This window comes from Protopterus annectens, chromosome 13.part0 (genome assembly GCF_019279795.1).
Source record: "Protopterus annectens isolate FY-2018-M chromosome 13.part0, PAN1.0, whole genome shotgun sequence".
Lineage (NCBI taxonomy): Eukaryota > Metazoa > Chordata > Ceratodontiformes > Protopteridae > Protopterus > Protopterus annectens.
The window spans coordinates 17,012,660-17,037,829 of record NC_056747.1 but is presented as its reverse complement, the minus strand read 5'-3'; the positions used below and the strand labels follow the sequence as shown (position 1 = coordinate 17,037,829).

General features: G+C 46.4%; 1 protein-coding gene across 2 annotated transcripts in view; it reads left to right on the top strand.

The window, feature by feature from the left end:
* SH3GL1 (SH3 domain containing GRB2 like 1, endophilin A2) overlaps positions 1–25,170 on the top strand; it is a 1,498,857-nt gene that overhangs the window by 1,164,303 nt on the left and 309,384 nt on the right. For both annotated transcript variants that reach the window (XM_044090588.1, XM_044090589.1), the window contains exon 7: positions 9,161–9,264. In XM_044090588.1, the coding sequence (XP_043946523.1) occupies positions 9,161–9,264 (104 nt within the window). The remainder of the gene's footprint in view (positions 1–9,160; positions 9,265–25,170) is intronic.

Below are 25,170 nucleotides of genomic sequence, written 5' to 3'. Positions count from 1 at the left end.
AGTTACATGAGTATGTACTGTACACTGAGCACAGCACTCATTACTCCCCTGTCCCCATGCTGTAACACACTTCTACATTTTGTAGTTACATGAGCACGTACTGTACACTGAGCACAACACTCATTACTTCCCCTGTCCCCATGCTGTAACACACTTCTACATGCTGTAGTTACATAAGCACGTACTGTACACTGAGCACAACACTCATTACTTCCCCTGTCCCCATGCTGTAACACACTTCTACATGCTGTAGTTACATAAGCACGTACTGTACACTGAGCACAACACTCATTACTTCCCCTGTCCCCATGCTGTAACACACTTCTACATGCTGTAGTTACATAAGCACGTACTGTACACTGAGCACAGCACTCATTACTTCCCCTGTCCCCATGCTGTAACACACTTCTACATGCTGTAGTTACATGAGCACGTACTGTACACTGAGCACAACACTCATTACTTCCCCTGTCCCCAAGCTGTTCCACACTTCTACATGCTGTAGTTACATGAGCACGTACTGTACACTGAGCACAACACTCATTACTTCCCCTGTCCCCATGCTGTAACACACTTCTACATGTTGTAGTTACATGAGCACGTACTGTACACTGAGCACAACACTCATTACTTCCCCTGTCCCCATGCTGTAACACACTTCTACATGTTGTAGTTACATGAGCACGTACTGTACACTGAGCACAACACTCATTACTTCCCATGTCCCATGCTGTAACACACTTCTACATGTTGTAGTTACATAAGTATGTACTGTACACTGAGCACAACACTCATTACTTCCCCTGTCCCCATGCTGTAACACACTTCTACATGTTGTAGTTACATGAGTATGTACTGTACACTGAGCACAACACTCATTACTTCCCCTGTCCCCATGCTGTAATACACTTCTACATTTTGTAGTTACATGAGTATGTACTATACACTGAGCACAGTCCTCATTACTTCCCCTGTCCCCATGCTGTAACACACTTCTACATGTTGTAGTTACATGAGCACGTACTGTACACTGAGCACAGCACTCATTACTTCCCCTGTCCCCATGCTGTAACACACTTCTACATGCTGTAGTTACATGAGTATGTACTGTACACTGAGCACAGCACTCATTACTTCCTGTCCCCATGCTGTAACACACTTCTACATGCTGTAGTTACATGAATATGTACTGTACACTGAGCACAGCACTCATTACTTCCCCTGTCCCCATGCTGTAACACACTTCTACATGCTGTAGTTACATGAGCACGTACTGTACACTGAGCACAGCACTCATTACTTCCTGTCCCCATGCTGTAACACACTTCTACATGTTGTAGTTATTTGAGCACGTACTGTACACTGAGCACAACACTCATTACTTCCCCTGTCCCATGCTGTAGCACACTTCTACATGTTGTAGTTACATAAGTATGTACTGTACACTGAGCACAACACTCATTACTTCCTGTCCCCATGCTGTAACACACTTCTACATGTTGTAGTTACATGAGCACGTACTGTACACTGAGCACAGCACTCATTACTCCCCTGTCCCCATGATGTAGCACACTTCTACATGTTGTAGTTACATGAGCACGTACTGTACACTGAGCACAACACTCATTACTTCCTGTCCCCATGCTGTAGCACACTTCTACATGTAGTTACATGAGCATGTACCGTACACTGAGCACAACACTCATTACTTCCCCTGTCCCCATGCTGTAACACAGTATGTACTGTACACTGAGCACAACACTCAGTACTTCTCCTGTCCCCATGCTGTAACACACTTCTACATGTTGCAATTACATAAGTATGTACTGTAAACTGAGCACAACACTTAGTACTTCTTCTCCCACCATGCATTTGGTTATTAACCTGTGAGCATGGCAGTATGTGCTTCTCTTTGCCCACAGGGAATTTGCAAGCAGTCATACTTCTCTGCAGCTGAATGTCACTTCAGCCGTTTGTCCCCAGTCAAATGTACCACAGGGAAAAGTCTTGCTGGCTAGGCACCTGAACCCAGGGTTTCTCTCCAGATTAATCTTTCTTTTGAGCCTAAAGTGGCTTCTGAAAATATCAACCAGTCAATTAATTTACTAGTCTTTTTACAAGTTTTTCCAGTAAGGGAGAATACATGTTGCATCTCCTTAATATACATAGACAACTGCATTTTTACCTTAACAGGAAAAAACAATTTAGAAAATCATATCAGCTTTTCATATCTTTTTCCTCAAATCGTATGGGTCAGGTGGTTTCTGAATTTACCCTGGCCAAATGGATTGCTAAGTGCATTTCACCAATTTATTTTCAAACAGGCTTAGAATTACAATGACCTCCCTGTACTCACTTAGCTCGATCCTTGGCTACTTCATTTGCTTTTTGGTCAAGGATTTCTATTGATGACATTTGTGCAGCAGCCACATGGTCGAAAGCCATACCTTTATTTCACACTACAGATTGGACATCCTGTCCAGGAGTAGAGCCTCCTTTGGTTTGGTAGTGCTTTAGAATATCCTTCCATGAGGGGTACCCAAGGTTTACGTGGGGACTCTGTCCCGTTAGTGAGGAAGAATGAAAAGGACAACATGAGTCTTAAAAGTTATGTCTTCGCCATAACTAGGCATCTGTGCTGTCCATTTTCATTGATGTCCTTCAAGGATGCATCTGCAGTCCTTACATATGGGTTGTCCTGCCTCAGGCAGCCCTTCGGTCGGCCGGATTCCAAAGTCTGGGTCCGCGCCGCTGATGTCGCCTTTTCCGACGCCATAGCCTGGGTATAAAAGCGTCAGCCGACGCCATGTTCCTCAGTCTTTCTTGCCGCGAGGTGCCCGAAGCAGAAGCAGTTCGCAAGTGCCGGTCGGCCAGCTCCTGTGCATCAGCCGATGTCAGATCAAACGGTTAAAGTTATTAATAGTTTATCTTGTGGGAAACAAATACCTCATAAGGATTTCCACTCTTACTGCTTACCCTGCTTAGGCCCAGACCACAATGTCTCAGCCTGTTCAGCCTGTGCTTCCTTCAATAAACGCACTCTTAGGCGTTGGGCAGAGTTTGCAGAGAATTTTTTAAGGACAGTTTTTGTTATATCATTCCGTCGGAGCTTCCGACAGCACATTTACCCAAAAAACGAAAAGATAAGGACCGACAAACACGGTCCGCGGTTTCGGCCGACTCCACGCCTAGGCCTACCGTGAGTGTATCGGTGTCTTCTGAAGCCAAATCTCTACCGCTTCAGACCGACGACACCGCACAACCGGTAACTTCGGTACCGGAGGCCATTCCTGAGTCGGTCATAGAATTTTCGTCTGAAACCGGTGCTCAGGAAATATCCGACACCATTTCTGTTGATAAATCTACCCCAGCACGTGGGGCAGCCAGGCCTCCTGTATCCATGTCCATTAAGGCCTTTACACGGGCTAAAGCTGCTAAACAGCCAAAATCTCTCCCTCCCAAGGCTATTCCTCAGGGATCCACTACCAGTTCACAAATCTTAACCTTGGCTGAGGACCTTATTTCCTTAATCAGGGGCTCTCAGCCACATCCAGACAGGGGCTCTCAACCTCCTCCAGGCAAAAGGCCCAGGGTTGAGCAGACAGATCCCCAGTCTTTTGATGAGGCCTCAGATGACTCTGTCCTTCGACTACCAGGAGGAGGCCCTTCCGCCTATGAGGATTCTGATGCAGAGGAATCTATTCCCTCGGACTCCCCACCCGAAGAGTTTTCCTTTGGGGAGACCCTTCACTCCATGAGAGAGCATTTCAAATGGCAAGGCCAGGAATTCTCTGATTCCAGAAAGAGGTTAAGGACCTTTTTACATTTACCTCAGCATAGACCTTTGGCTATCCCTCCTGTTTTGAATGTTATAGAAGATGTGTACTCTGAGTCTAGTATTTCCCCTGACTCCCTTCCTCCGGCCCCTGTCAAACCTGACAGATACTACAGGGTCCCGGACTCACATCTATACCTTTACAATGGCCACTCTGCTGACCCAGAAACTATTTCCCAGGGCCCTAAAGGGGTTACAACTACCACTGCCAAGAATCCACTTCCTTCTGAAAGGGAATCCAGGGCTTTAGAGAGATGGGGTAAAAAAGTGTATACTTCTTCCACTCTTTCTATGAGAGCATTAAATTGTCAATTCCTTATGATACAGTATCAAGAGTATCTGTTAGATGAATTGCATAAAAAACTATCCTCACCTGAACCCCTAGACCGCAAGGCCCTTCAGGATCTGGTGCATAACTCTCAACAGGTTAGCAACCATTTCTTAGTGTGGTTATGATGCATTGGAAGCTTCATGTAGGTCAGCAATGACAGGTGCAGTCATACGTAGACATGCTTGGCTGAAGGAACAAACACTGCCAGATCATGTTAAAGCAAGCTTCTGGATGCACCCCTGGAAAAACAAAAGTTATTTGGCTCCACGGCTCAAGAGGTCTTAAAGAAATTTGAAGAAAAGGCTAAATCAGTTCAAACAGTCAAAGATTTTCTCCAGGTCCAACCACCAAGATTCAGCAGAAATTGGCCTTCTAAGAATTGGTCCTTTCCGGACACAGACAGATTTCAAAGAGGCAAAAACAGGCTTGGTAGAGGGCAAGCTCGAGGCTCCTACAGAGGACGTCAATGGCAACCTCCAAACCAGAGAGGTACTGCAGGACCTACAGCTACTGCACAAGGACAAACTCAATGACTTGACTTTGACTCTGCCAACCAGGGCTCAATTGGAAGCACCTTTGGGCGGAAAGCTATCTTTATTCTCAGAAAATTGGCACAGCATTACAAAAGACAAATGGATACTGCAAATAATAGACAAAGGATACAGATTCCATTTTCATACATTACCAAAACGACAAGGCATGCCAAACCTGCCACCAAATCAAAGAGCAGAGGCTTTCAAACAAATTTCCAAACTACTGCAAATGAAAGCAATAGAAAAGGTTCCTTTCACAGAACAAGGCCAAGGATTTTATTCCAGACTATTCCTTGTTCCAAGAAAAGAAAAGCAATGGAGGCCTATTCTAGACTTGTCCACACTGAATACTTATCTCATCGTGCCAAAATTCAAAATGCTGACCTTACAGCAACTCCTTCCCATGCTGGGCAAGGGGTCCTGGCTGGTAACTCTAGATCTCAAGGAGGCATACCTGCATGTCCCTATCAGACAAAGTTGCAGAAGACACCTCAGATTTCTTGCAGGTTCAGAGCATTATCAATTCTCAGCATTGCCCTTTGGCTTATCTACTGTGCCCAGAGTATTCATGAAATGCCTGGCATCAGTAATTGCACATTGCAGACTTCAGGGGATTCAAATATACCCATACCTGGACGACTGCCTTATACAAGCGGACAGCCAACAAACATTGGTAAAACACTTGAGCTATGCCATCCGCCTACTACAGGCCTTGGGATACACAGTCAACTTTCAGAAATCAAGACTTGTTCCATCCCAAAGAATAATTTTTCTGGGTGCAAAGCTGGATACAAACACCCAAATGGCTTTTCTCACAGAAGAAAAACAAGAACAATTACCAGATTACTTCAAAAATCTGACAACACAAACCCAGCTGACTGCAAGGAAAATCCTGCAGGCCCTGGGTTTCATGGCATCTTGCATTCTGCTGATTCCACAAGCAAGGCTGCATATGAGGAAACTGCAGTGCTACCTAAGGAGTCTATGGTCTCACAGTCACAACCTAGAAGCCTTGATCCCCCTCATTCCATGCCTTCAAAAGGAATTTCTGTGGTGGGCACAAGCAAGCCAGTCAAACATGGGCCTACCTTTTAGCAAGCCTCATATCAGCCAAACCATTACAACGGACGCCTCAGACCATGGATGGGGAGCACACATGAAGGGCAGATGTATTCAAGGGCAGTGGACTCAAAAGGAATTGTGCCTGCACATCAACCAAAAGGAAATGCTGGCAGTGATACATTCAATCGAGGCCTTCAAACATTTCCTGCATCAAGGTCACCTGCTAATAAAGACAGACAATACCACAGTTATGTGGTACATAAACAAGCAAGGAGGTACCCATTCCTACCCTCTTTGCAGGCTGGCAATGAATCTTTGGGAACTTTCCCTAAAACTCAATATAGAGCTGCAATCCCAGTTTGTACCAGGAAAAGACAATGTACTGGCGGACAGCCTAAGCAGAAACACCATGGATCCACACGAATGGATGTTGCATCCAGACATTTTTCTTCAGATAACACAATCTTGGGGAAGGCCGGACATAGATCTTTTTGCCTCCTCCCACAACCATCAACTGAAGAAATTCTGCACAAGGACTTACCATCCTCAAGCATGGAAGGTGGACGCCCTATCCTTCAGCTGGAATGCTCTAACAGTATATGCATTCCCACCTCTTCCGTTAATGAACAAGGTCTTACTGAAGATCAGGACAGAACAACCAAAAATGATTCTGATAGCTCCGGACTGGCCAAGACAACACTGGTGTACCCACTGTTAAAGAGCATGACACGCACGAACCCGTGGCCCCTACCACAATGGCCACTTCTTCTGACACAGCACAACTACAAAACTCTGCACTCCAGCCTGAAAACCTTGCAACTGACAGCCTGGAAAATACCTTGACTCCTCACCAGGATAAACTATCCAAGAGGGTAAAGGATATCATCATGGAAGCTCGGCGGCCTTCCACAAGAAAGGCATATTCAGCAAAATGGAAAAGATTTCGAACCTGGAGCACCGCACAGGGTCAGGATCCGACAGTGATGAGCATCCCACATATCCTTGAATACTTGGCTGAAATGCTCCATAATGGCCTTTCTTACTCATCCATAAAAATTCATGCTTCAGCTATTTCAGCAGAGTACAACACTGATCCACCTGTATTTTCTCATCCTCTGCTAAGGCAGTTTCTAAGAGGGATAAAAAACATCAACCCTCCAAGGACACCACCAGTGCCTACATGGGACCTTAACTTCATGTTGGAAAAATTAACGCTACCCCATTTGAACCAGCAGCATCTTCAGAACTACAATTCCTGTCTTGGAAGACTGCCTTCCTTCTGGCCATAACCTCAGCAAGAAGAGTATCTGAGTTACAGGCCCTCATGGCAGTACAACCATTTCTCATTTTCCATAAGGACAGAGTCTCTTTGAGAACCAATCCTTCATTCATGCCAAAGGTGGTATCCAGGGTCTCACTGAACCAAGCTATCCACCTGCCTACTTTCTTTCCAAATCCACAAAATAAAGGAGAGAAACTTCTGCATACCCTGGACATTCACAGACAGTTACGTTACTACTTGGACAGAACTAAGACTTACAGGAAAACTGACCAGCTGTTTGTAGCATACGCTGCTGGTGTACAAGGAAGAGCAATTTCCAAACAAACAGTTTCAAAATGGATAGGAAATTGCATTCGATTCTGTTACTCTCTTCATGGAAAAGCTGTGCCAGCTACCATCAGACCTCATTCCACCAGAGCAACAGCCACCTCCACAGCCTTCTTAAGAGGGGTGGCTACAAAGGACATTTTAGAAGCTGCTACATGGAGCTCTGTGCATACATTTTCCAAGCATTACAACCTGCCTTTATATTCCAAATCCAGAGCAGGCTTTCCTACGGCAGTCCTGCAGGGCATGTTAGCTACACCATCCTTTTCTTAGGTCCAACCACCCCCAGCTTGGCTATGGTATTCTACCCATATGTAAGGACTGCAGATGCATCCTTGAAGGACATTTTTTACCTACCATAAATGTAGCTGTCCGATAGGTATGCATCTGCAGTCAGGTTTTCCCTCCCTCCTTACCCCTCTGTGGTATTCTTTGGGTACCTACCCCTCTTTTTTATCTAGCTGGGGTTATCTTTTATGGTGTATTTGTTATTTATTGGTTTGCATGATTGGAATTTATTCATTTCTCCAAAATTTAGCCTTCTTTAGAGGGCACCTGGCATCTGGGGCAAGAAAAACTGAGGAACATGGCGTCGGCTGACGCTTTTATACCCCAGGTGCTATGACGTCAGGGAAAAAGGGCGACATCAGCCGACGCCAGACCCAGACTTTGGAATCCGGCCGACCGAAGGGCTGCCTGAGGCAGGACTGCAGATGCATACCTATCGGACATCTACATTTATGGTAGGTACAAAACTGTACTTTCTTCGCCTTCCCTCCCAGCCATCCCCCATGTTTTTTTTTACTTCCGGAAGAACCTTTTCCACTGTGTTTGAAACCTACTGTTCCGGTTTTGAGCCATGTGTCTTTTTCTCTCTGTTTCTCTTTTTGACAAGGGGTAAGTTAGGTAGCAAACTCTGTATGAGGCAGTGGGGATGCAGTAGGGCATTATGGGTAGAGGAAGGAGTGTGAGAGCTAGATCCAAAGTCTAGTACATGTGGCTGAGTAGGATCCGAGGATATGATCCAAACCCTTTAGTGAGGAAGAATAAAAATGGACACCACAGATGTCTAGTTATGGTAAGGACGTAACATATATTTATAGTAACTTATTGTAAATGGACACTACAGATGCCTAGTTATGGTGAGGACATAACTTATGATTGTACTAACTTGTATCTGGTTTGCTGCAAGTTTCTCCTAATCCATTGGAAATGCATTTGGTACAATAAAAGCTGTTGCAGAAGGAAAGTTTATGTATTTTAAAATGTGGTATTTTGAGACTCGGTGATTGGATTTTTTTATAGTTTCATAGATACTTCCTAAGTTACTGATCTCTATGGACTTGGTAGTTTTTAGCTGTCATAATTTAATTAACTCATTTATATTGAATTTTTTCTTGGGTTGGAGCATATTTTTATACAGTTTGATGGTTGCACATGTCATTTCTGTGAAGACTGTTTTGCCGAGGCAGTAGAAGTGTTAGGCCAGTGTTTCTACTGCCTCTTGTCAATATTATTTATTTATGTCTTATTCTTTATTAGTAATGAGTTATAACGTTGTTAAGTTTGCGCAGTGTTTCCCTTGTCCTCTCTGTGCCTTCCTGCATGTACACGAGAGAATGACTTTTATACTGTCGCTTTTCTTACCAGTGTTAGTGTCGGTACAAAACATCGGAAGGAGGACATGTAGCCTCTTTAACATTAAACAATGTTAACATGTTGCAGCACCTCCTATGAATTTTTTTTTAAGTAAAAGCTCTCACACTTGCCTTCCATTTTACTTTTTCTAGATTGAGCAAGTGAGCCAGCTTTCAGCTCTGGTGGAAGCTCAGCTTGATTATCATCGACAGGCAGCTGAAATCTTGGAGGAACTTGCTGAAAAGCTCAAAGCCAGGTTAGTCATTTAGACGTGAATAATAGTTTGAAGCTCACTGCAGCATCTTCAGTAACAGAAGACTGAGAATCAGGCACCATTTTTGTGAGACGTTGAATAGATTCATGTTCTCTTTCTTGTGTTTTGGTATTTTTTTATCTGTAGTGATGTCAAATTGGGAAAGTGCTTGTATGTATGGCACAACTGAGACATCGCACACCACATCAGGCGAACACTGCTTTCAATGTGCCTGTGTACTCTCAGTGCAGGTCCTGCAGGTCATGAACAACAATTTGGCACCTACAGTTAAGTGCCGTACTAGTTTGTCTGATATTCAGTGAAGTCCAACAGCCATGGCTGGATAGGGAGGCTGTGCACAGGGGGTGGGGGGGGGGGCAGTTGTGGCAGTGTATTTGAGAGTTACTAAAGAGAATCTCCTTTTAGATCAGCTGACATGGTAATTTGTGTGCGTGTGTCTGCCTTTGGAAACCTCTCTTTAGTAGCTCAGTGATTCGACTAAATTCCAGGAGAAAAATCTGTAAGTGTGTAAGAGGGCAGACAACAGCAAAAAGACAACCGAATCAAAGGAAAAAGTTAACAAAAGAAGAACATCTGCAGGAGTGAGGAGATGAGCTTACAGGCATCCCTCTTGGTGCGTGTCTGCAGGGATGAGGGAATGATTTCCCAGGCTTCCTCCTTCCTGCTTGTCTGCAGGAGTGAGAGGATGAATTCACGGGCATCCTCTTTGCCACCTGTTTGCAGCAGTGGAGAATGAATTCACAGGCATCGTTCTTGGCATATGTCTGCAGGAGTGAGGGAATGAATTCACAGGCATCCTCCTTGGCATATGTTTGCAGGAGTGAGGGAATGAATTCACAGGCATCCTTCTTGGCATATGTCTGCAGGAGTGAGGGAATGAATTCATAGGCATCCTTCTTGGCATATGTGTGCAGGAGTAGGGAATGAATTCACAGGCATCTTTCTTGACATATGTCTGCAGGAGTGAGGGAATGAATTCATAGGCATCCTTCTTGGCATATATGTGCAGGAGTAGGGAATGAATTCACAAGCATCCTTCTTGGCATATGTCTGCAGGAGTAGGGAATTAATTCACAGGCATCCTTCTTGGCATATGTCTGCATGAGTGAGGGAATGAATTCATAGGCATCCTCTTTGTCGCCTGTTTGCAGGAGTGAGGGAATGAATTCACAGGCATCCTCCTCGGCATATGTCTACAGGAGTGAGGGAATGAATTCACAGGCATCCTCCTTGGCATATGTCTGCAGGAGTAGGGAATGAATTCACAGGCATCCATCTTGGCATATGTCTGCAGTAGTAGGGAATAAATTCACAGGCATCCCCCTTCGCATATGTTCATAGGTGTGTACTAGGTTAAATACCCTGGGGCCTTTGCAAGCCTAGCCATAGGATTACCCTGGCATAGTGCCACCCAACCTTCGATGTTCATCGTGTTTCACTGTTGCAGTTATTACACTTGGGTTATCCTGCTGGCAGGCTACCCGCAGTCGGCCTGAATTCCAAAGTCTTGGTCTGGCGTCGGTTGCTGTCGCTTCTTCCCTGACGTCAGTGCGCCAGGGGTATAAAAGATGTAGCCGACGCCATTTTCTTCAGTCTTTCTTGCAGCGCGGTGCCCGAAACAAAAGCAGTTCACAAGTGCCGGTCGACCGACTCCTGAGATTTTCGTGTTCGAATTTTAGATCCAAAGTCTTCATTTAAAGCTAAGTACCCCATTGGGGAAACTTTTTTCTTGCTCCAGACCGATGTCAGAAAAAGTTAATAATTGTATTTCTTGTGGGAAGCAAATACCGCATAAGGACTTCCATTCTTATTGTATTCCTTGCCTAGGCCCTGATCATTAATTGCAGGTTTTGTGCTAGATTCAACCAACGCACTATTAAGCGTCGGCACGATTTTGCTTTTCATTACTTTGGCCGAAGATTTAATTACACGATGTCGTCGGATAGCCATCCGACTACCGCAATTCGCAAGAAATGCAAGAAAAAGGACAGGCATCAGAGGTCCAAAACTGACGACGAGGCTTCTTCTAAGCCAGTTGCCGGTTCGCCGGTTCTCAGTGAGGTGCTTTCGCAGCCCCTGACGCATGCTACCTCAGAGCCGCAGGCCACTTCCGACTCCCACGTGGAGCCGACTAGGCCGCAGGAAACTCAAGGTATTGGACTCTCGGAAAATATTCCCTCAGATGGGTCTGGAGCCGCTGAGCAGGCATCGGCTTCTGATGGTGTTTTCAGGCCTACACAGTTATATGTAAAAATGACTTTAGCTTCAAAGGCAAAGACTAAAGCACCACTAAAGACAAAGAAACAAGTGCAGCAATCCCATGGACAGGCCTCTATGCCTAAAAAACAGATGCTCAAAATGGCCGAAGACCTAATTACTTTGAATCAGGGGTTCCCATCCCCCTCCTGATAAGAGGCCTAGGCAAGAGACAGAATATGAATCTTCAGATCAGGTTTCCATTTCCTCTGACTCCTCTTCTGAACAGGAATACTCTCTTCCTCCCTATGAGGAGTCTGATGCTGAAGAATCTATCCCTTCAGCCTCTCCTCCTGAGGATTATTCTTTTGGGGAAACTCTGCATACCATGAGGGAGCACTTTCACTGGGAGAGCCAAGATTACTCAGAATCTAAGAAAAGGCTCAGAGATTTTCTTTTACTTTCTTAGCACAGGCCTCTTGCTATTCCCCCTGTTTTAGACATTGTAGATGATGTATTTTCAGAGTCCGGCCTGTCTCCTGACTCTTTACCTCCTGCACCTGTTAAGCCAGACAGATACTACAGGGTTCCAGATTCACATAAATTTCTTTATAAAAACCCTGCTGCTGACCCAGAAACTATATCTCAGGGTCCCAAAGGGGCCAAGGCTTCCACTGCAAAAAAAACTATCCCCTCTGATAGGGATTCAAGGGCTCTGGACAGATGGGGGAGAAAGTTTACACTTCTGCTACCTTGGCTGTTAGGGCTTTAAATTGTCAGTTTCATATGCTTAAATATCAGCAATACTTAATGTCACTGCTTAAACAGAAAATGTTGACAAATTCTGAATGTGCAGAAAACATGGAAGTGCAGGATTTATTGCATGCATTTGAACAAGTGGGAAAGCATACATTGCAGTGCGGTTTTGATTCTCTAGAGGCCTCTTGCAGGGCTGCTGTTACGGGTTTCTGTCATTAGGAGGCATGCCTGGATAAAGGAACAGAATTTGCCTGATCATGTTAAAGCAAAATTATTAGATGCACCATTACAGCATGATACTTTGTTTGGTGTTAAGGCAGAAGAGGTGTTAAAGAAAATGGAGGATAAAGCAAAATCAATGCAGACAGTCAAGGATTTCTTACAGGTACAGCCACTCAGGTTTAGCAGGAACTGGCCTACAAAAATTGGTCCTTTCCAGTGTCAGCAGGCCACAAAGAGGCAGATAAGATGCCCCAGAGGCAGATCCCAGCCCCAAGGCTCATACAGGCCTAAACAATGGGGTGCTTCTACCTCCAAAAGTGGAGAAGACAAATCACAGCCATGCAGAAAACAGACCCAATGACCTTCCTCTGCCAGCACCAAGCACTTATCTTTTGGCAGTCCCCTTAGGGGGAAAATTAGCACTTTTTTCACAAAATTGGCATATGATCACCCAGGACAAATGGGTCTTGAATATAGTGTCTCAGGGTTACAGGTTCCACTTTCACACCCTGCCAAGGGCAAAAGGTATGCCAGACCTGCCACACAATCAATGGGCAGAGGCACAAAAACAAGTTTCATCCCTCATGGACATGAGGGCCATTCAACAAGTACCACAACAAGAGCAGGGGCAAGGATTTTACTCAAGACTTTTGGTACCCAGAAAGGACAAATCCTGGAGACCAATACTGGACTTGTCTATTCTAAACACATTTCTGGACGTTCCAAAATCCAAAATGTTGACGTTGCAGCAGCTTCTGCCCATGCTGGGCAAGAAGGCTTGGCTAGTTACTTTGGACCTAAAAGAGGCATACCTGCATGTCCCAATCAGGCATTCTTGCAGAAGATACCTCAGATTCATAGCTGGCTCAATGTACTACCAATTCTCTGCACTGCCCTTTTGTTTATCTACTGCACCCAGGGTCTTCACAAAATGCCTGGCACCAGTAATTGCTTTTTGCAGACAAAGAGGAATTCAAATATATCCTTACTTGGATGACTGCCTTATTCAAGCAGAGAGCAAGGACATTCTACTAAAGCATCTGGCGTTTGAAAAAAAGATTACTAATTTGCCTAGGAAACACAGTAAATGAAAATAAATCAAAACTAGTGCCCTCTCAAGAGATCATATTCCTGGGTGCAAGCTTAAATACAGCTGCCCAGATGACTTGTCTCACGCCAGACGAACAAAGGCAACTGGCTTCTTTCTTCAAAATTTTGGCAACAAAAACCCAGTTATCTGCCGGAAAAATTCTGCAGGCTTTGGGCTTCATGGCATCCTGCATTCTGCTAATTACATATGCAAGACTGCATATGAGGAAGCTACAGGGGTATCTAAAAAGTGTTTGGACTCGACATTGCCACAGCCTGGAAACAATAATTACTCTCATTCCCTGCCCGCAACAGGAGTTTTGATGGTGGGCACAGGCCTGTCACCACAACAAGGGACAGCGATTCACTTTACCCACAGCCAGGCAGACACTATCAACAGATGCATCAGATTATGCCTGGGGGGGGGCCCACATGGCAGGAAAATGTATTTCAGGGCACATGGCCTGCAAGCCAAATGCATCTTCATATCAATCAAAAAGAGATGCTAGCTGCTCAGAATGCCCTGACAGCCTTCAAGGATCTACTTCATCCAGGACAACTGCTGATAAAGACGGACAATACTACAGTCATGTGGTACATAAACAAGCAGGGAGGCACACATTCCTACCCCCTCTGCAGACAAGCCATGGCTTTGTGGAACACAGCATTGACTTATCAAGTACACCTGCAAGCACAATTCCTGCCAGGAAAGACGAATACTCTGGCAGACGAACTAAGCAGAAACCTCATGGATCCTCACGAGTGGAAACTGGATCCACAAATCTTCAGCATGATAACAAGGAAATGGGGATGCCCATACATAGATCTATTTGCCTCCCCTCACAACTGCCAACTACAGAGATTCTGCACAAAGACTTATCACAAGCAAGCATGGAAAGTGGATGCTCTATCATTCAGCTGGAAAACCCTTACAGTATATGCCTTTCCTCCCCTGCCTCTCCTCCCCAAGGTACTCCTAAAGGTCAGACAAGAGAAGCCAAAAATTATACTGATTGCCCCAGACTGGCCCCGCCAGCACTGGTACCCAATCCTAAAGAGCTTGTCTCAAGGCCCAGCCTGGACATTACGTCAAGTCCCTCACTTACTGACCCAACAAAACAATCAGATCCTGCACAGCCAGCTCAGAACCCTAAATCTGGCAGCATGGCGGATAATGTAACCATTCAGAACACACCTTTCTCTAAAGCAGTTATGGACGTTAGTTTGGAGGCCAGGAGGCCTAGCACCAGAAAATCGTATGCAGAAAAACGGAAGAGATTCTGTGCTTGGAACCAGGCACAAGGAATTGACATACTTGTACCAAATATCCCTCAGATTTTACAATACCTAACTGAGATGCTGGACAAAGGCCTATCCTTCTCATCAATTACGATCCATGCCTCTGCCATTTCAGCTCATTACAATACGGACCCACCTATTTTTTCACATCCACTGCTAAGGCAGTACCTCAGAGGGGCCAAAAACATAAGACCTCCAAGGAGAGCGCCAGTACCTGCATGGGACCTCAATTATGTCTTGGGAAAACTCACACTGCCTCCTTTTGAGCCAGTACAGGTGAGATAAAATTCTTATCATGGAAAACAGCTCTGCTCCTAGCAATAACTTCAGCAAGAAGAGTCTCAGAGTTAACAGGCACTAATGGCTGTGGAACCTTTTATAATTTTCCATCCAGACAGGGTTTCTCTGAGGACAAACCCAACTTTTATGCCTAAGGTAGTGTCCATTGTGGCCCTTAACCAAACCATTAATTTGCCTACCTTTTATCCAAACCCACAGAATAAGGGGGAGAGACTTCTGCATTCTTTGGACATGCACAGACCGCTACGCTTTTACTTGGACAAAACTAAAGCTTTCAGAAAGACTGAGCAACTCTTAGCGGCATATGCTGCAGGATCACAAGGAAAGGCTATCTCAAAGCAGACTATTTCAAAATGGATAGGCCACTGCATTCGTTTCTGTTATTCACAACATGGCAAATCAGTGCCTAAGGGCATTAGGCCACATTCAACCAGAGCAGCAGCCACTTCAGCAGCCTTTCCTCAGAGGAGTACCAACCAAAGGCATCTTAGAGGCTGCAACTTGGTGTTCAGTGCACACTTTTACAAAGCACTACAATTTACCTCTTTATTCTAAATCCAGAGCAGGCTTTGCCACTGCAGTTCTGCAGGGCCTCATAGCCACTCCTAATTCTATTTAGACCCAGCCACCCAACCTCAGCTTTGGGATTCAACCCAAGTGTAATGACTGCAACAGAATGAACATAGTACAGTTGTGTACCTACCATAAATGTAGATGTTCGAGTGTATTCACTGTTGCAGTCCAGGTTACCCACCCACCATCCCCCTTTCTTTACTGGGACTTATCTCTACTTCTCTATTCTATACAACCTATTTGGTGTATTTGCTTGTAGATGAAGATAATGTTTATTTTAGTGCATGCTTTTTTATTGGCATAATTTTTAGCCTACCCTTTTGGGGGCACCTGATATCTGGGGCAAGAAAAACTGAAGAAAATGGCATCTGATGCATCTTTTATACCCCTGGCGCACTGATGTCAGGGAAGAAGCGACTGCAACCGATGCCGGACCAAGACTGTGGAATTCAGGCCGACTGCGGGTAGCCTGCCAGCAGGATAACCCAAGTGTAATGACTGCAACAGTGAATACACTCGAACATCTACATTTATGGTAGGTACATAACTGTACTTTTCATTGCCTCTGTCGAGTAGAGCCACTGGAGTTACCCCCAGGGTGAATTTTCTGTTTCCCGTCCACTCATCACGATTTCTCTTGAAGAGGGTCAGCGAGGTTCTCTGCTTGACATGTATGGGAAGTCTGTTCCGTAGCATGGACAGTCTCTGGATTCTGAACCTGTCCCTCCAGCATGTTCTGTTAATTGTGGTAATGAGGTTGAGGTCTTTGGAGCGTGTGGTGCAGAGGGATTGGGAATTCTTTAGATGCAGCATTTCTAACAGAGCTGGGTCAGACATGGCTTTGTAAGTCAAGCAGAGATTGCCTCTAAGTAGGCGATATGAGACAGAGAATAGTTGGAGTTTTTTGAGTATTTCCATATAGGACAAGTGTTTAAGTCCTAGGATCCTCTTTGTGTGGTACTTTTGTGGCCTCTGCAGTTGTTGCAGGTGTCTAGTGAGGTACATGCCAAATGGGGCATTGTTCTCGATGACTGGTCTAATGAGGGAAGAGTAGAGGGAGACAATGACCTCTTTCTTCCTGGATGCAAAACCCTTAGTAATGAGATGTGCCACATAGAAGGACTTTCTGACCACAGTGGCAATTTGGTGAACAAAAGAGAGGTTGCTGTCAACCTGTGTTCCCAGATCTCGTATAATGCCTTCTGTGTTCATTGGACTACCATCAGTGTGGTAAGTCATGGGAACTGTGTTTTTCCCAAAGGGGATGACAACACATTTTTTGGCATTGAGCCTAAGGCTGTGGTTCTGACACCAGTCGTTGGTCTCAGTGAGGCCTTTCTGTAGGATGTCAACATCACTTGGGGGGTTAATATTAGCTCCCAACTTGCAATCATCTGCGAACTTTGTCAGCCAGAGTCCCTTCATGTTGGCCTGGACTTCAGAGACGTAGATACCAAACAGGAGAGAACCCAGGATCAAACCCTGTGGGAGTCGACTCTTGACTAGTTGGCAGTCTGACTTGGAGTCAGCTACTTTCACACTGTGGGTTCTATCTGTGAGCCAGTTTGCAACCCATCTAGTGATACAGGGATTGATGCCAAGCTTAGTGAGTTTTTCTTTGATTCCTGAATGTGGAATGGTATCAAAAGCCTTGGCCAGATCAAGGTAGGCTGTATGAACTACCTTGCCTTCATCCATAGCTCTGGTGACTGACTCAAAGAAGTCGACCAAGTTGAGCAGACATGATCTACCCTTCACAAAACCAAACTGTGTGGAATCCAGAGTTTGGAGATTCCCTATATCCTTGTTTATTAGGTCCATCATGATGTGTTCCATAGCTTTGCATATCAGACTCGTTAGGCTAATAGGGCGATAGTTCCCCAGAAGAGGGATGACTGTAGCATTGCGCCATTCAGTATGGACAAAGCCTGAGGTGTGGCTGTGATTGAACAGAGCACACAGGTGAGCTGCCAGTTCACTCTGTAGTTCATGTGGAACACAATGAGGGATATTGTCATGTCCCATAGAAGCTATATTCTTGGCCTTGGACAGTGCTGTTTTAACCTATGCAGCAGTAATACTGGGTGCCTGGCAATCTACTGGTATTGTGATTTGTCCTTGGGAGGTTTAAAGGTGGCACTGAATCTGTCAGCCAGTATACTGGCAATATCTGTTGGCTCTGTATAGGAGGTACCATTGTGCAGTAGCTCAGAGCAAATCTTGATATTGTCATGGAGATTCTTTACATAACTATAGAAGGCCTTGTAGTTGTCTTTACTATCTGCTGCAATTCTTTTTTCATAGCTAACTTTAGAAGATTTGATGAGGGATCTCAACTTGTTGTTGAGGCTGATAAGGGAGTTTTTCCAGTCTTAGGACTTCACCTTATTCCGCATCAGTTTCTTCCTTCTGTTGTAGAGTTTGGTTATGGCAGAGGACCACCAGATTGGCTTCCTTTTTTTTGGAGGAGAGTGTCTTGGTTCTATTGGGTATGGCGAGATCCATGCATTTGTGTACATGTTCGTACAGGCCATTAGTTTCATAGTTTCATAGTATAGTACTAGGCTATCTGCCCTGGGGCATTTGTAAGCCTAGCCATAGTGATGAAATGGTACAAAAATGTACAGAATAAATCTAGAATACTGTGCCTCTGTCTAGTAGTGACACAGTGAAGGTCCCCTTATATAATAGAATTAGTTTACTGTGCCCCTGTCTAGCAGTGACACAGATGTGACCCCTGGGGTAAACTTAGGATCTCCCATCCAGTCATCAAGATTTCTCTTGAAGAGAGTCAGTGAGGGGCTCTGCCTAATATGAACTGGGATCCTGTTCCAAAGCATGGGAAGCCTCTGGGTTATGAATCTATCCCTCCAGCATGTCCTATTCATACTTGTGCCGAGGTTTAAGTCTTTAGCTCGTGGTCCTGATGGATTTGGATTTTTTGAGGTGGAGCATGTCCATCAGATCCTGATTGGACATGGCCTTGTACGTCAGGCAGAGATCACCTCTGAACAGGCGGTATGCTACTGAATAGAGCTGAAGTTTCTTTAGTCTGGCAGAATAAGACATATGTTGGAGACCCTTGATCCTTTTGGTGAGGTACTTTTGTGGTCTCTCCAGCTGTTGCAAGTGCCGGGTGAGGTACATACCAAATGGGGCATTGTACTCAATCATGGGTCTGATGAGGGAGGAATATAGGGGTACAATGACATCCTTGGATCTGGATGTGAAACCCTTCATGATGAGGTGTGCAAGGTAGAATGTTTTTCTAACCACTTTGGCAACGTGGGTGTCAAATGAGAGGTCACTGTCTACTTGGGTCCCTAGGTCTCTGATTACTTTTTACGTGATCAGTGGGTTGCTGTCTGTGATAATTTGTGGGTACTTTGTTTTTTCCAAGATCTAAGATTCAGTGGTCATGCAGCTGTTTTCCAATTACATGGGTGCCTTGAAGTTAGCCACCTCTGTTTTTAGGACCCCAGAGTTAGCTTTGGAGAACTTTTCATGGTGGTTACCTTTGAGGGGGGAAGTGGGAGGGGGATGTAGATTTCCAAGGTGATTAGTTTGTGGTCAGATCTAACCAGGGAGGAGCTGACTATTGGTGTAGAGCAATGGTCGCCCATGTTAGTAATGACCAGGTCAAGGATGTTGCTACCTCTAGTGGGGGTAAGAACGAGCTGGTCCAGGGCATTGTAATTAATAAACTCCAGGAAACATTGGGCAAGTGTATTGGTACATGAGTAGTTTACCCAGTTAATGGAGGGGTAGTTGAAGTCGCCTAGTAAGAGAGTGTTAGGTTGGACCCTAATATTTTTCATGGTGCTTAGGAACATGGAGTGCGAGTCTTGGGACATGGTTGGGGACCTATATCAGGCTACGACCTGAATCTTTGTCTTACCCAATGTTAGCTGCACCTGAAGTATCTCTGATGCGTTATGTTGGGCTACCAGTCTGGAGGTGTGCGCATCCTTTATGAATGTGATTTAGAGCTTCGGTCCAAGTTCTGGGGCGGAAAGGTGTGGAATGAGTTATAGCCTGGTAGTGCAGGGGTGCTTTCTGTGCCTTGTACCAGGTCTCTATTACAGCACAAATGTCGATGTTCTCCATTTTAAGGAGTGCTTCGAGTGAGTGCATTTTAGATTTAGACTTCTGGTATTGAGCAGCATGACCCTCAGATTGCATTTGTTTGTAGCTGTTATGGTGGTAATTTGGTCTTTGGAGCACTGCCTAAAAAAGGCACTATAGTGGTGACGAGCATTGGCCAGTATCTGGAAGCCCAGGGGTGACAGATGCAGGCCATCTCTGGCAAAGCATTGAGGTCCGTCTGTCATGACATCCCAGGCAGACAGATACTGGATGCCCTTAGAATGACACCAGCAACTTAACCAATTTTTGAAGTCGGTCATTTTCTTCTTGTACTGTGTTATCATTCTGGGTAATTGTAGGATGCTGTTCAGGGCTGGGGTCATACCCGCCTGGGCTACATAATCTGAGAGCTCCTCCATGTCTCTTTTCATGTAGTCCAGGGAGGTAAGTCTCAGGTCATTCACACCCACATGTGCAATGACAGAGTCATATTTGTACCTGTTGTTGAGGGACCTGAGTGTAAATGTCTGCAAGAGTAAGGGAATTAATTCACAGACATCCTTCTTGGTGCATGTCTGCAGGAGTGAGTGTATATGCTCAGTAGCATCCTTCTTGGCCCATGTCTGTAGGAGTGAGATTAGCTCACTGGCATCTGTCTTGACACATGTCTGCAGGAGTGAAGGGATAAGCTGACTGGCATCCTTCTTGGCACATGTCTGCATGAGTGAGATTAGCTCACTGGCATCTGTCTTGACACATGTCTGCAGGAGTGAGGGGATATGCTCACTGGCATCCTTCTTGGTGCTTGTCTGCTGGAGTGAGGGGATATGCTCAGTGGCATCCCTCTTGACACATGTCTGCAGGAGTGATGGGATGTACTCACTGGCATCTTTCTTGGTGCATGTCTGCAGGAGAGAGGGGATATTCTCAGTGGCATCCTTCTTGGCACGTCTGCAGGAGTGAGTGGATATGCGCAGTGGCATCCTTGTCTGCAGGAGTGAGGGGAGATATGCTCAGTGGCATCCTTCTTGATGCATGTCTGCAGGATTGAGGGGATATGCCCATTGGCATCCTTGGCGCAAGTCTGCAGGAGTGAGGGGATATACTCAGTGGCATCCTTCTTGGCGAATGTCTGCAAGACTGAGAGGTTATGCTCACTGGCATCCTTCTTGACACGTCTGCAGGAGTGAAGGGGATATGCTCAGTGGCATCCTTCTTGACGCATGTCTGCAGGAGTGAGGAGATATATATATTTACTGGCATCCTTCTTGACACGTCTGCAGGAGTGAGGGATATGCTCAGTGGCATCCTTCTTGGCGCATGTCTGCAGGAGTGAAGGGGATATGCTCAGTGGCATCCTTCTTGACGCATGTCTGCAGGAGTGAGGGGATATATTTACTGGCATCCTTCTTGACACGTCTGCAGGAGTGAGGGATATGCTCAGTGGCATCCTTCTTGGCGCATGTCTGCAGGAGTAAGGGGATATGCTCAGTGGCATCCTTCTTGATGCATGTCTGCAGGAGTGATGGGATATGCTCAGTGGCATCCTTGGTGCATGTCTGCAGGAGTGAGGGGATATGCTCACTGGCATCCTTCTTGGTGCATGTCTGCAGGAGTGAGGGGATATTCTCAATGGCATCCTTCTTGGCACATGTCTGCAGCAGTGAGATTAGCTCACTGGCTTTCTTCTTGGCGCATGTCTGCAGGAGTGAGATTAACTCACTGGCATCCTTCTTTGGCGCATGTCTGCAGGAGTGAGGGGATATGCTCTGGCATCCTTGGCGCATGTCTGCAGGAGTGAGGGGATAAGCTGACTGGCATCCTTGGCGCATGTCTGCAGGATTGAGGGGATATGCTCAGTGGCATCCTTCTTGACACGTCTGCAGGAGTGAGGGGATATGCTCACTGGCACCCTTCTTGACGCATGTCTGCAGGAGTGAGGGGATATGCTCAGTGGCATCCTTCTTGGGGCATGTCTGCAGGAGTAAGGGGATATGCTCAGTGGCATCCGTCTTGGCGCATGTCTGCAGGAGTGAAGGGATATGCTCAGTGGCATCCTTCTTGACGCATGTCTGCAGGACTGAGGGGATATACTCCGTGGCATCCTTCTTGATGCATGTCTGCAGGAGTGACATTAGCTCACTGGCATCCATCTTGACATGTCTGCAGGAGTGAGGGGATAAGCTGACTGGCATCCTTCTTGGCGCATGCCTGCAGGAGTGAGATTAGCTCACTGGCATTCTTCTTGGCACATGTCTGCAGGAGTGAGGGGGGTATGCTCAGTGGCATCCTTCTTGACACATGTCTACAGGAGTGAGGGGATATACTCAGTGGCATCCTTCTTGGCACATGTCTGCAGGAATGAGATTAGCTCAAAGGCATCCTTCTTGGTGCATGTCTGCAGGAGTGAGGGTATATGCTCAGTGGCATCCTTCATAACTCATGTCTGCAGGAGTGAGACTAGCTCACTGGCATCCGTCTTGACACATGTCTGCAGGAGTGAGGGGATATGCTCAGTAGCATGCTTGTCACATGTCTGCAGGAGTGAGGGAGATATACTCAGTGGCATCCTTCTTGTCACATGTCTGCAGGAGTGAGGGGATATACTCAGTGGCATCCTTCTTAGCACATGTCCGCAGGAGTGAGATTACCTCACTGGCATCCTTCTTGGCGCATGTCTGCAGGAGTGAGGGGTTATGCTCACTGGCATCCTTCTTGATGCATGTCTGCAGGAGTGATGGGATATGCTCACTGGCATCCTTGGCACATGTCTGCAGGAGTGAGGTGATATTCTCAGTGGCATCCTTCTTGGCACATGTCTGCAGGAGTGAGATTAGCTCACTGGCTTCCTTCTTGGTGCATGTCTGCAGTAGTGAGGGGATATGCTGAGTGGCATCCTTGGCGCATGTCTGCAGGAGTGAAGGGATATACTTAGTGGCATCCTTCTTGGCGAACGTCTGCAGGAGTGAGAGGTTATGCTCACTGGCATCCTTCTTGACACATGTCTGCAGGAGTGAGGGGATATTCTCAGTGGCATCATTTTTGACGCATGTCTGCAGGAGTGAGGGGATATCTTTACTGGCATCCTTCTTGACACGTCTGCAGGAGTGGGGGATATGCTCAGTGGCATCCTTGGCGCATGTCTGCAGGAGTGAGGGGATATTCTCAGTGGCATCCTTCTTGGCACATGTCTGCAGGAGTGAGATTAGCTCACTGGCATCCTTCTTGACGCATGTCTGCAGGAGTGAAGGAATAAGCCCACTGGCATCCTTGGCGCAAGTCTGCAGGAGTGAGGGGATATACTCAGTGGCATCCTTCTTGGCGAATGTCTGCAGGAGTGAGAGGTTATGCTCACTGGCATCCTTCTTGACACATGTCTGCAGGAGTGAGGGGATATTCTCAGTGGCTTCCTTTTTGACGCATGTCTGCAGGAGTGAGGGGATATCTTTACTGGCATCCTTCTTGACACTTCTGCAGGAGTGAGGGATATGCTCAGTGGCATCCGTCTTGGTGCATGTCTGCAGGAGTAAGGGGATATGCTCAGTGGCATCCTTCCTGGCGCATGTCTATAGGAGTGAGGGGATATGCTCAGTGGCATCCTTCTTGACGCATGTCTGCAGGAGTAAGGGGATATACTCAGTGGCAATCTTCTTGGCACATGTCTGCAGGAGTGAGGGTATATGCTCACTGGCATCCTTCTTGACGCATGTCTGCAGGAGTGCGATTAGCTCACTGGCATCCATCTTGACACGTCTGCAGGAGTGAGGGGATAAGCTGACTGGCATCCTTGGCGCATGCATGCAGGAGTGCGATTAGCTCCCTGGCATTCTTCTTGGCGCATGTCTGCAGGAGTGAGGGAGATATGCTCAGTGGCATCCTTGGCGCCTGTCTGTATTAGTGAGATTAGCTCACAGGTATCCTTCTTGGCGCATGTCTGCAGGAGTGAGGGTATATGCTCAGTGGCATTCTTAATGATGCTTGTCTGCAGGAGTGAGATTAGCTCACTGGCATTCCTCCTGACCCGTGTCTTTAGGAGTGAAGGGTATAAGCTGACTGGCATCCTTTTTGGCGCATGTCTGCAGGAGTGAGGGAGATTTGCTCAATGGAATCCTTCTCGTCACATGTCTGCAGGAGTGAGGGGGTATACTCAGTGGCATCCTCCTTGGCACATGTCTGCAGGAGAGAGGTTAGCTCACTGGCATCCTTCTTGGCGCATGTCTGCAGGAGTGATGGGATATGCTCACTGGCATCCTTGGCTCATGTCTGCAGGAGTGAGGGGGATATGCTCAGTGGCATCCCTGTCACATGTCTGCAGGAGTGAGGGAGATATGCTCAGTGGCATCCTTCTTGGCACATGTCTGCAGGAGTGAGATTAGGTCACTGGCTTCCTTCTTGACACACGTCTGCAGGAGTGAGGGGATATGCTCAGTGGCATCCTTGGTGCATGTCTGCAGGAGTGAGGGGATAAGCTGACTAGCATCCTTGGTGCATGTCTGCAGGAGTGAGGGGATATGTTCAGTGGCATCCTTGGCGCATGTCTGCAGGAGTGAGGGGATATGCTCAGTGGCATCCTTCTTGGTGAATGTCTGCAGGAGTGAGGGGATATGCTCACTGGCATCCTTCATGACACATGTTTGCAGGAGTGAGATTAGCTCACTGGCATCCTTCTTGGCGCATGTCTGCAGGAGTGAGGGGATATGCTCAGTGGCATCCTTGGCGCATGTCTGCAGGAGTGAGGAGATATGCTTAGTGGCATCCTTGGCGCATGTCTGCAGGAGTGAGGGGATATGCTCACTAGCATCCTTCTTGACGCATATTTGCAGGAGTGAGGGATATGCTCAGTGGCATCCTTTTTGACAGATGTCTGCAGGAGTGAGGGGATATGCTCACTAGCATCCTTCTTGGCGCATGTCTGCAGGAGTGAGATTAGCTCACTGGCATCCGTCTTGACACATGTCTGCAGGAGTGAGGGTTTAAGCTGACTGGCATCCTTTTTGGTGCATGTCTGCAGGAGTGAGGGGGATATGCTCCGTGGCGTCCTTGTCACATGTCTGCAGGAGTGAGGGAGATATGCTCAGTGGCATCCTTCTTGTCACATGTCTGCAGGAGTGAGGGGATATACTCAGTGGCATCCTTCTTGGCACATGTCTGCAGGAGTGAGATTAGCTCACTGGCATCCTTCTTGGTGCATGTCTGCAGGAGTGAGGGGTTATTCTCACTAGCATCCTTCTTGATGCATGTCTGCAGGAGTGAGGGGATGTACTGTGGCATCCTTCTTGGCGCATGTCTGCAGGAGTGATGGGATATACTCACTGGCATCCTTGGCGCATGTCTGCAGAAGTGAGGGGATATGCTCACTGGTAT